The 12694-nt window shown below is 41.5% G+C and overlaps 1 protein-coding gene across 6 annotated transcripts in view; it reads right to left on the bottom strand.

The window, feature by feature from the left end:
• MAST4 (microtubule associated serine/threonine kinase family member 4) overlaps positions 1–12694 on the bottom strand; it is a 1958993-nt gene that overhangs the window by 302288 nt on the left and 1644011 nt on the right. For all 6 annotated transcript variants that reach the window (XM_078675181.1, XM_078675182.1, XM_078675184.1 and 3 more), the window contains one exon: positions 9437–9512. In XM_078675181.1, coding sequence (XP_078531307.1) covers positions 9437–9512 — 76 coding nt within the window. The remainder of the gene's footprint in view (positions 1–9436; positions 9513–12694) is intronic.

Genomic DNA, 12694 nt, shown 5'->3' with positions numbered 1-12694 from the left:
CCAACCTATCAAGGGTACTGGTGTCCCAAGGGAACAGAACTGAAAAGAAAAGCAGAAGCAACAGCTACCTTATGGGTGCGATGGCAGATATGTATAAAAACAAAACCCGCAGGAAGCAACAACAGAGGTTGTAAACCAATTAGGCAGGTAAGAACACCTGAAGGGCAAAACCAGATCCAAGAATAAAAAACTGCTGAAGATAAACAGCATCAAGAGCACAAAACAGTAGAAAAAAGGGCTTACACAAGAAAGCGGTACCAAGGCGCAATGTGAACTAATACGCCAAAAAGATGCTGATACCACAATGGTATTAGGGAAAATACATACACCATAAGGGGGAGGTGGATTTGTGGAAACCAGGCCCAATCCAGTAGGAACACAAAGATGAATAGGAGAAAGTCTGTGTCCCACAGAGAAAAATAGAATGAAGAGAAGGTCCAGACCGAAGGTCACAGATCAGAACAAAAGTTACCCATGCCAAAGAGTTTGCTGCCCATCAATCAATCAAACAGTATTTGTAGCGCATGCTATTCATCCTGAGGGGTATCCAGACCCAGCATGGGGTGGGGCTCTTTGAACATCCAGGTCTTGAGGCCACTACTGAATTCGACGAGGGAGTAAGAGGTTCGGAGGTGGATGGGGTGGTCGTTTCAGGCCTTGGCAGCGAGGTGCGAGAAGAAGCGTCCTCCGGCTCAAGTATGATGGATGAAGGGGATGGTGGCAAGGGCCAGGGAGGCAGACCACTGGTGTCTGGTGGGCTGGTGGAAGGTCACGCATTTGTTCAGGTATTATGATCCTACGTTGTGGAGGGCTTTGTAGGCGTGCGTGAGCAGCTTGAAGTGGCATCTCTCCTTGACGGGGAGCCAGCGCAGGCTACGGAGGTAGGGGGTGATGTGGGATCATCTGGGCATGTCCAGGGTGATTTTTGCTGCGGCGTTCTGGATTGTTTGGAGGTGCTTGAAGAGGAGGGTGGTGGTTCCGGCGTAGAAGGTGTTCCCGTAGTCAAGTTGAGGCGATGAGGGCTTGTGAGACAGTTCTTCTGGTGTCAGTTGGGATCCAGCTGAAGACTTTACAAAGTATTCTGAGGGTGTTGAAGCAGGTGGAGGCAAGAAAGTTGACCAGTTGTCTCATGGAGAGCTCGCTGTCGAGGGTGATACTGAGGCTGCAGGTGTGGGTTGGTGCTGGTCCGAGGGTCATCAGGAGTCATCCCATGGTGAGGTGGGGGTCTTCCAAAGAGGAGAACTTCGGTTGTGTCGGTGTTGAGGCAATTGGCTCTTATCCAGATGGCGAAGTCGGTCCTGGTGTTATGGACGTTCGCTCTAGTGGTGTCTGTGTCTTTGGTGAGGGAGAGTATGAGCTGGAAGTCGCCAACATAGGAGATGATGTTGAGACTGTGGATGCGAGCGATGGGTACCAGAGTGAACAGTGTGAGGAGCCGTGGGATACGCCGCAGATGATGCTCTTGGGGTCGGAGCAGTATGGTGGGAGGTGGATTCTCTGAGTGTGACCGATGAGAAAAGAGGATAGAAGCTTGAGGGGTTGCTGTAGATGTCGATATGGTGAAGTTTTTGGATGAGGAGTTGGAGGAAGACTGTGTCAAAGGCCGCTGACAGGTCAAGGAGGATTATGGCTACTGACTCGCAGTGGTCAAGGATGGCTCTGACATCATCCATGATGGCTATAAGGGCGTTTTCTGTGCTGTGGTTCAAGTGGAAACAGGATTGGGAGGGGCCTAGGAGGTGTTTGGATTCCAAGTGGTCTGTGAGTTGACGTTTGATGGATTTCTCCAGTACCTGGGAAGCGGAGGAGTGAGATGTGGCAGTAGTTCTTGATTTTGGATTGGTCCGCTGTGGGTTTCTTCGAAGTGGTTTGACTTCGGGGTGCTTTCAGGTTTCCGGGAAGATGACGGATCTGAATGCTGAGTTGATGATGCTGGTAAGCAGGGATTCAATTTATTTGTGCCTGAGGTAGAAGGCGTGGTGTGGTAAGAGGTCGGTTTGGGCTTAGAAATGCTTGGAAGAAATGACGGAAGTTGTGGTTTCGGTGCAGAGAGGTGTCCAGTCAATCAGGAAGTAGGGCGGGAGGATGGTGGGAGAAGCGGAGAGGTCTAGCTGTGGCAGGTCCATCTGGGGTTCGAAGTTCTTGTAGATGTTCTCAATGTTGGTGTGGAAGAAGCCGGCGAGTGAGTTGCAGAGGGACTGGATGGGCTGGCTGGTGTTTTTGATGGATCAATGATGAAGGGCAGGACCGACCCATAGAATTTATCTGTAGATGGCTACAACTCATCAAAAAGCAATTGAAGGTCATTGAAAGTGAGATGCTACTCATTTTACCTTATTTTATCTGTTTTATTGGGACCTGATGTAATGGTTTATGCTTTTATGACAAATTGTCGAATAAAGCTTAATTGATGATGATGATGATGATGATGATGAGTCTTATGCAATGTTGCTTTCTTTAAGAAAAGACCATACTTTTTCCCCCATATTTTAACCTTCAAAGAGGTACGCGTCAGGGTTGCCCTCTTTCCCTATTTCTTTTTTTGTTATGCTTAGAACCTTCTCTGGAGCGTGTTAGAAGTAATCCTCTCATAACTGGTTTAAAAATGAAATCCCATCAAATTAAATTATCTGCCTATGCTGATGATGTCCTTAATTATATGTCTAATCCGGAGTCTTCCTTGCCCCCCTTTCTGCAAGAGAGTTCTGCTTTCTCTAATGTTTCAGGCTATAAATTAAATTAGTGTAAGGCCGAGATTCTTCCCTTAAACCCTTCATGCTACAAACATATGTTTGACTGGACCAACTTTCCTTGGTGTCCTCAGAAAATTAAATATCTTGGTACTTGGTTCTCCTCGAACATACGTGATTCATTACTCCATAATTTCACTGCCTTAAAACTTAAAATGACAAGTTTGTTAACTCTTTGGTCTCCTTTATTTTTATCATGGTGGGGCAGACTTGAGATAATTAAAATGATGATTGTTCCTCAGATATTGTTTTTACTATCGATGTTACCATTTAAAATTCCTAAATATTATTTTACTCAGATTAATTTGTTATGTATTACATTTCTTTGGAATAATAAACATGCACTTATTGCTATATCCAAACTAATTTTTCCCAAATGCGAGGGGGGTGTAAGATTTCCTGATTTCCAATCGTACCACACTGCTTTTCGACTTTGTCAATCTTATGCTTTATCTAAAGACTATCTAGATTTACCTAAACCTTCATGGATTAAAGTTGAATGTTCATTACTAAATGATTTTTCTGTACAAGATATTGCATACCTGACTAACTGTACTTGTATTTCTAAATATCCATTTCTGAAACATTCTCCATACCTGTTGCATAATCTTTTCTTTAAAACATTTGACAAATATCAATCCTTTTTAGCCTCCTCATTATGGTTTAATAAATACATAAAATTTCGACACAAATCTTTCTACTACAAACAATGGAAAGAAAAGGGTATTTTTTATGTCCATCAAATGATTGTTAATAATACGGTGCTAACCTTCAATCAACCACAACAGTCCTTTCACCTACCAGATTCCTGTATCCAACAATATAACACTTTAACTCCCATATTATAAGAATGTATACAGAGTTTTCTTACTCACCCAATTCCTACTTCCTTCAAACCTGATATCCCCTTACAGCAATTTCCTTCTGATACTATACCTAGTGCTTCCTTTATATACAAAATCTTATCTACGCCGATTAATGAATGCTCCAAATCAAGTGTTGAACTTGAATGGGAACAAGATTTATCGCAGACATTATCTGTTTCTCAGTGGGATAAGTTTTGGCAAAAACTTTTCAAGACATCCAAAGCTGCAAATATCACACAATCCCAATATTTTATTTATAATAGAGTTCTTATTACTCCCCTTCTGTTACATAAGTTCAATCCCTCTGTCACATCATCTTGTTGGTCATGTCTAAATTGATGAAGGCTGTTTACTGCACTTGTTGTTTTATTGACCGAAGGTACGTTTTTTGGAGAGCTATATGGTCAAAATGTATCTTGATTTTTTCATGTCAGGTTCCATTTAATGTGCACAATGTTTTTCTAGGTACCTGGTCACCGGATTTTGATCAAATTACTTCTAAATCTATTTTATTTGATCTATTTCTTGCTGTGGCGTTTAAAGTTATATTAACTTGGAAAGACAACTCCGAATTATCTTTCTTGTTTTGGTGGGATTTAATTTGTGATGAACATAGCATTGCTTCTGTTCCTCAGTCTTCAATTCATATACATATTAAATCTGATTTATTATGGTTACCTTTCACTACTTTTTTATCATCATCATCTTAATCCTTACTGTTTTTTTTATATCTCATATTTCTTCTCTTTCTTTCTTTCTTTTTCCTTTTTCTTCTTCTCTTCTTTCTTTCTCTATTTTTCTTTTTTAGTGTTCTTTCTTCTCTTCTTTTTCTTTAAAAACTACTATTCTTTTATATTCATTTTCATATACACAGAGGTTATATATTTTTTATAGAAGCAAACTAGGTTGTATATATTTTTCTTATGTATTCATGTTATATCATAGGTACTGTTAAGGGAATTTAATATAAGAGTTATAAAATATTGTACCTCCCTTAAGTTAGATGTTGTCCAGTTTTTCGATTGTTCCTTACCCATACTTGTATACTTGTTTCTATACCAAAGTTGATGACTGTATTTGTTTATTCCTGTGTTCTTTATCTTCAATAAAAATTATTTAACAAAAAAACAAAAAAAAAGACCATACTTGCATGGGACTAATTTCAAAGTGAAAATTGACCTACACTGCCCAGGTGGATAATGCAGGTATGAGGGGAGAATCTCGATCTGTTGATGAGGTCCATCTTAGGGGAACAAACGTTTTGTGTTAAAGAATCTGGGCTGACCAATCCAAGGCAGATAGTATATCAAATGATTTTTGCCTTACTGATGAGAATTTCCAAGTGTATGACTAGCTTTTCCCACACCTTCAGCTGAAGGGTGACCTTGCGAAAAAGAACATATTATCTATGCTGTCTTCTCATCTCTTTAAATACGTTTTTGCTGGCATTTTCACTTTGTGCATTGTTACCCTACTTTTCAGTGCAACAGTGCGCACTCCCAAAATGCATTGATCTAAAATTGGCACCACTCTTTTGGCTTACTTAACTTCACAGCAAGGCCATGGTAAAAGGGCAGAGTGTATTGGTACTTTAATGTCCCATGTAGGCTACAGTGTAAATTTACATCAACAACATAATCGCTGAGTAAGGTGCTATGCCATATAGAAAAAAAAATGTCATACACTGGGTAAGTCATCCCTTGGTCTGCAATGCAGCCTGCACATTTGGGTGCTTAATGTGGCATGCTCAATATTAAAGAAAAATACATTTCCATCAGTGAACCACTACAAAATGTAGCTTTCATCATAGCTGTTATTTTCTGTGAAGAGGGATGTTTGGGAATAAAAGTCTATTTTTCCACAAACGGCTAGTAAAATACAAAAAATATGTTTAAAAGTTCCTTTACACTAATAAAGCTAGTTCAACTATAAAGATATATTTGTATATCTATGTTGCAAAGGCAAATTTCAATAACCATACTTGGAGCTGAATGGAAAACTGGCCATAATAAACCAGTTCTGCTGGTTTCCCATTCCTCCGGTGGCATTATTTGCATCCAGATGAGGCATGAAAACTGAGTTTTCTCAGGAAATAACAGTCTTTCTAAAGGCAGGAAGGGCTGAAGGCAAAATCACGAAACTCTTATCTGCGATAGGCCATTTGGGAGTGGACAGAAATAGATAATATCAGAAAGTGTACAGGCAGAGGCCTATCTTGCGGCATGCAGATGTTAGAGTGTCTCTGATGTGAAGAACCATCACATCAAGGCCTTTGCCTCTGCCACCCAACAGCTGGTAAGAACACTCCCATACCTGTAGAAATAACTAGAAGCAGGAAATAGCCCGACTGATTTACCAGTGAAAAAGATAGTTGTGTCTCCTGATCTCCACCCGAAGGCAGGGGCTGGAAGTGCTTTCTGAATGTTATTTGGCTGGTCGCCACCTAATAAAAACACTACTCTAATTTTGTGGTTCTGTCTATCGCCCGAGACAAGAAAAGGATTATACCAGGGACCATGTGAAATTCACATTCACATGGTCCTTGGTTGGAACTGTTGCTACCAGGGCACTAAGCTGAGCCACACAAATGGAGAACCACTTTTCATCAGGACAAATGTGGCAACACTGGGTGGTAGGAATTTTGTGGACCCTGCAGATTTTATTATTTCCCTCACAGAAATTTGTAATTTTAGTCAAAGTGTGAGATTTCACTTTGTGCTGGGTAAGAAAACGTAGTGGAATTCACACATGTTGCAACACCCTGTACTCCCCTGTGTGTCCATGTTTCAGAAATGTCTGGATTTAGTAGGATTTCTTGCTTGTCAGCTGACCCAAAGACCAAAGAATGAAACCATTCAGCATGGCAAGATAGAGAAATTTGGATTTACACCTACTATGTCAGCCTACATGTCAAAACTGTGCCAAAAACAACCAAAAATGATGTTTTGCTTGCCATTGTGATGTGGATGCCTTTGGCCCCAGGCAGGTAGAAAGATTACTGGGTCTTAAGGGTACGGGATAACCCAATGCCTAGACGGCCCTACTACACCCAATATTTATTTTCTAAAAAACAAATATATAACTCTGATGTCTAGAAGGCGTTCTGAACATTAAGGGCAAATTTGTGGTAAAAACCTTCAATCAGCCCCCTGCAGGGGAAGAAAGAGTTTTGAGCCATTCTAAGGCAGGGGCAAAGCCCAAATCCATAGTGTACAGTGGACATTCAATCCCCTCAGGGGGTCAGATTGGGGCAAATCCACTAAGGGGCAGAAAGAGAGGCGTTGGCCTAATGGCTAGGGCAGTCGACCTCGAATCTGGAGAACCAGGTTCGAGTCTCTGCGATGACGCTGAACATCCTGTGATTCTGTACATAGGAACAGTGGTCCCAGTAAAAAGATTAACGCACTTAAAGGAAAAGGGTTATATACAATTTAGAAAAGGAATGGAAAAACAGTGATATGCTTGATGAACAGTGTTGTTTAATCACACTGAACAGACAGTGGTCCATAACATTTGCTCAACACATTTTAAAGTAGTGCTCCGGGAGAACAAGGGAAGAGGGGTGAGGGTATAGTGATTGAAGTGAGCCCTTCAGGGCTTTGTTCCCAACCTGCCCCTCAATGGAGCAGAAAGGCTGTATTGACCGTGGTGTTGTGGCAATGTCCCTTGCCCATGGTGTTGCTGTCTTCCCATCCCAAAAAAAGAAATCCCTGATGTCTAGTGCACTTTCTACCCCCAAGGGGAAGATTGGGGTAAACCCTTTGATTTGACCCCCAGGTGGGGCTAGTACTGCAAAAGCAACAAAGCGATAAAAGGAATGTTTGAATTATTCTCAGCCACCGGTGATTGCTCTGGGCCACATTCCAGACCATAGTTTTTCACCCACCATGCAAATCAGTCTTGGCCCTGCAGCAACAGGAACAGTCTAGGCCAGACTGCCAGGCCAGGTTCTCCCCAGATAGGAACACAAGCAAGTCAGAGTGGTTTAGTCCTACTCAGCTGAGGTACAGCTCGAGTTCTACAGCACAGTACCATGGCTGGGCATACTCGCCCCACTTAGGGATTCTACACCTGTGCGTGCTCATGTTACAACAAAACGAAACAAAATTAAAAAAAATCAAACTCAAGATGTGAGGGAGGCTTTTCCCTCGTGCCCTGACTTTGTTGTTTTGGAAAGAAGATGCTTCTGGTGTTTTCATCAGAAGCATCTTTTCATCGTGTGTGGGGCATCAACACGCTCACCATGGGAAACGTTAGAAACAATGCACGCTCAGCCATGCATATTCGAACAAGACAAGCGCAATCACGCTTAACTTAACCACGCATATGCATTAACCACACATATGCATGGTTGAGGCCGTGCACGGTCTAGCTGCTGGAATGGGCAGGTCCAGGATGAGGAAGGATCGGCAGAACACACGGTGAGGTAAGTAGGGCTGAGGCAGGGTTTTGGAGTGGTGGGAGTAGTTTTTAAGGGTTGTGAGTAGTTTTTCAGGGCTGGAAGGTCGAGTTGTTTTCAGGCCTGAGGGGGGAGGGGTCAGGAATGTTTTTAGGGCTGGGGTAGTTTTTAACCCCTTCGCTGCGAGGGTTAATTCCCGCTGTGCTGGGGGGGAGGGGGGCGCGCACAGCGCCCGCTTACTCAGGACGAGCTCAGCTCGTCACAGGTGCATTACCTGCTGTGGAACGCTCAGCACAGCAGGGGAATTATCCCCGCATGCGAGCGTTCCATGGCTCATGACGAGCTGAGCTCGTCCTGAGCACCGGAGCGCATTGGCTCATGACGAACTGAGCTCGTCATGAGCCTCGAAGAGGTTAAGGGGTTAGGGGAGTGCAGGGTAGTCAAGGGGGCAGGGATGTTTTTAAGCCTCGGGGGAGAGGGTTGTTTTTCAGGAGGGAGGGGTCAGTTTTAGGTTTTAGGCCGGGAGCTGGGGGCCGGGATCGGGCAGAATTCTGGCCTGAGGGTGTTTCAGGTCTCAGAGTGGGGGGCAGGGGTCGGGGGAGTTACACTTACCTGATAAGTCCTAACCACACATATGTCTTTACCATACATGCCTTAACGATGCATATTTCGTTGTAAAGGCATATGTGATAAAGGCATTTGCATGGTTAAGATTTGCGTGGTTAAGATCGCGTGGAACCAGCATGCGTGGTAATCACATGCGTGGTTCCATCACACAACCGTTGCCCACAGCTGGTCCCCACAAGTGCACTGTATGTAAAGTTAGTGAGACTATCGATAAAAGCATTGACAGCCTCACTTTAGCGGCTAAAACTACTCTTTTTTTAAGGGTACAATTGAAAGATCTGCTTACATTTTAGTGGACTGTGCTTACCATTTTATACATTTTTAGATTTTATATACGTTGAGTTGTTTGTGATGTTTTATTAGTGATTTCTTTTTTTAGCAAAAGTCTTTCTGCTGATAGCTAAACATATATCTATTTAATTATCTTTTCATCTATCTATCCATCTATCTCAATGTCTGAATAACATTTAACACAGATCTTAGAAGCATGCAGGCTGTGAATCATTTCTCTCTGTGAATGCAAAGTTCTACCCTAACAGAGTTATGTAACACAATTAAGTAATGATTATTAAATAGGGCATCTGTCATCTTTTAAACACACACCCAGTGCGGATAACCAGAGGCACTGAATTCAGAACACGTTGTTCAACTGCCCTAATTGTTCTAAATTTGCATATGAAGCTTCGATCTCGCCTCCACATTTGATCCTCACTTTGCAAACACCACATATAGCGCTTGCTTAAATGCTTGTTTCATTGGTTGAGGGAAGAAGTTGCAGACATTGTATTATTTACCTTCGGGAACCGCTCTTTGTAGACATGGTTCATCATGATGATTTCATTGTCACAGCAGGCAGGCGAACGTCCAGGACTGAAAATAAAGCAAAGGATTCCCTTAAACGTGTCTCAGCGTGAATGGAAATCAGGTGAACATGATAAAAACACAGAGCACTGCATGCAGGGCGGAAGCTTCCGGTCTAGTTCAGAGCATGTTGAAATGCCATTAAACACAATTCCTCTGTCCTAAAGAGCTCAGAGGCACCATAAAAGAAATGACTTCATGGATATGGATAACAGCTGTCTCGAGCTTTACGAAGATGTGATTTACTGTCAAGCAATATATTCCAAAGCGAAAGAACAAGCCACAAATAGGAATCCCTCTTTTAAAATATTCCATTTGATGGTGAGCTACCTCAGCATTCAGTTCACAACAACACGGGCGCTACAGGAGATCAAAGCGCGCGCTTTCAAAAATAATTTCGGTTTATACCATTTGACGAATTTCCAGAAGAAAATGCAAATGATTGAATAAAATCTGTTTTAAGTTTTTTGCAGGGAGAGGCGTCGTGATTAAAGTTGACAATGTACTTAAAAGACAGCAGCATTTGGAGAAGAGACATATATATTATCACCACGTTTCCGGCATATTTACCGATGGGCCTACTTTCACAGCTGCGCCACACAAAAATGATTACTGTTCTGAACAATCAATGGCTTTCTCTCATTACTACCCACTCTGGCTCTAAATATATGTATATGTATATACCCTGACCCCTTCATTCAATTACATCTCATATTTTTGCCTCCCCAGGACCGAGTCCCAATATAGAAAATGGCGGACACAACTTTCCTGTCAGGTTGCGGCTAACCAATCACAGCATTGCTGTTGGCCCATGGGTCAGCGGATATCATAAATATACATAAATCTTTTTTCTTTATTAACTCCAAAACAACTGAACAGATTTACCCAAAATTAAAAAAAACACTCTTTCTGGATCAAGATCTAGCTTTCTTCCTAATTTGGTGTAATTCTGTTCAGCGGTTCAGGCTGTAGTTGAGTCTAAAATCCCCTTGAGAAATAGCATGGGGAAACATGTTTTGGGGCACCCCTTTTTCTGTGCCCCTGCTTGATGAATTACCATGAAACTTTCCGGAGAGGAGCTCAAGTGAGTGGCAAACTAGTTTTGAAATATTCGTGTTGATTCGTCAAACGGCTCCAAAGTTATTAGCAAAATAAAAAATGCTATTCCTATGGAAACTAGATCTTAAATATAACTATATACTGGTGACCGCCAGTAGGTATATACATACACACATACATACATAGAGAGGGAGGGAGAAAGAAAAAAAGACAACGAGAAATTGAGAGTGAGCGATAAGGCAGAACTACTGTTGCACAATTATTACAATTATCTGCATTCTCATTAGAGGGGTGTTTAACAATAAGAGCAAAGCAAGTACTGTCAAACCTATCATGACGCGCCTTTGAAAGGAGTATGCCGACTTTTTGGTTTTGTCAATGTTTTTTTGAGGCAAAAAGAGAAAACATGCACATCAAAAGATGACACACACACATTTCACTGCCTTTTTATGCATATGCCATTACATGGCGACTATTTTACCTTTTTTTAGTGGTATCCTAAAACAGAAAAAAATGAAACAGAAGGGGTGGGGTAAGTCAATGGATGAGGTGGGCGTGAGAAAGCAACAGGGATAATGTGGGGGAGGTAATGTGAAGGAGAAACAGCAGACAGCAGAGGGGGTGAGAGCAAGAAAGAAAATAAGTTACTTACCTGTACCTACAGTTATCCAGTATTGGTATATTCCTTTGATTCACATGCTTGTATCATTCCCCACTGTTGAGATGGTAGTCCCACGGTAATATGATCAAGCAGTAATTAACAAATACCAAAGGCTATAATGCCTCTAGGCCATGAATTTGATAGCCTATCTATGTCCTTTTTTTTTTTTTTTTTTTTAAAAAAGGACCAAATGTCAAGTACAACCAATCAGCTATCAGCACCCTCTAGAACACTCCTAATAGAGGCAGTTTTCCTCAGATTTTCAAAGACCTAGTGGGAAGTAAGTATCCCATAAAACAAAAGAGGGAAGCCTCTGCAGGGAGGAGGGTGGGCTGCATGTGAATCTATGAAATATACCAATACTGGATAACACTGTTACAGGTAAGTAACATATTTTCTTAACCAGTATTGGGGTATCCTTCATAGATACACATGTTTAAATCAGAATTGCAAGCAGGAACTTCAAGGAAGGTTTTCTGTAGCAGAGATAGTGTGAGACATCTAAAAAATGCATTTATAACCAGTAATAACAAAACAGATGCACTTGTAGATGTCCCTATGCCCTTCTAATGTTTTAAGTGTTGTTACATATCTGGACTGAGGAAGCAACAACCAATTTAACATATTCCAGAATAAAGAATATGATGAGACAACCTGCACATAGATTCAGAGAAGACACTAATGTCTTGTGTATATATAACAGTTTTTTAGAATCCTAAACATCTACTTATTATAATCAAACACCTAAATACATTTTTAAATAAGACCATATATATATATATATATATATATATATATATATATATATATATATATATACACACATACATACAAATGTGTATAAAACCATATTTTTATATGTACATACAAAAGACCCTCTTTACTACAATTAGTCTCACCTTAGTTGAACAGGTGATGTAGTATCACCTGGCCCACAGCTGCGTCTCAAAACTGTGTAAATTCCAAGCAGTAGTGCTATGTGAATGTATGGGTTCTTCTCCAGGTTGCAGCACAGCAAATCTTTTCTAGACACACCCCATCGAAAATGGCTGCTGACGTGGACACTAATCTGGTGGAAGGAGCCTTAGTCCTTCTTGTCAAAGGCCTGTTAGCCTTATTGTGACAAAACTGAATTGTCGTAGAAACCCATCTGGTGACCGTAGCTTTCTTGACTGCGGAACCTTCCCTGCCTTGGCTGTAAGCCATAAGCAACTGATAAGTGTTTTGAATGTATTTTGTTCTTTGCAGGTAGAATGTAAGACATCATATGCAATGCCTGCTCCGCTGGTGAAGATGGATTCTGGAAGAACGGTGGGAGTTTAACTGGCTTCTTAAGGGGAAAATGAGATGGAACTTTAGGGATAACGGTAGGATTAGTTCTCAGATTCACAAAGTCCTCTTTGAACTGAAGAAATGGCTCTTTGTGGTGAACGCCTGTATTTCACTAACTCTTCTTGTTGAAGTGAAAGCA

This window comes from Lissotriton helveticus, chromosome 2_1 (assembly GCF_964261635.1).
Source record: "Lissotriton helveticus chromosome 2_1, aLisHel1.1, whole genome shotgun sequence".
NCBI lineage: Eukaryota > Metazoa > Chordata > Amphibia > Caudata > Salamandridae > Lissotriton > Lissotriton helveticus.
Note: the sequence above shows the minus strand (reverse complement) of the source record. Positions and strands in the feature narration are given on the sequence as shown.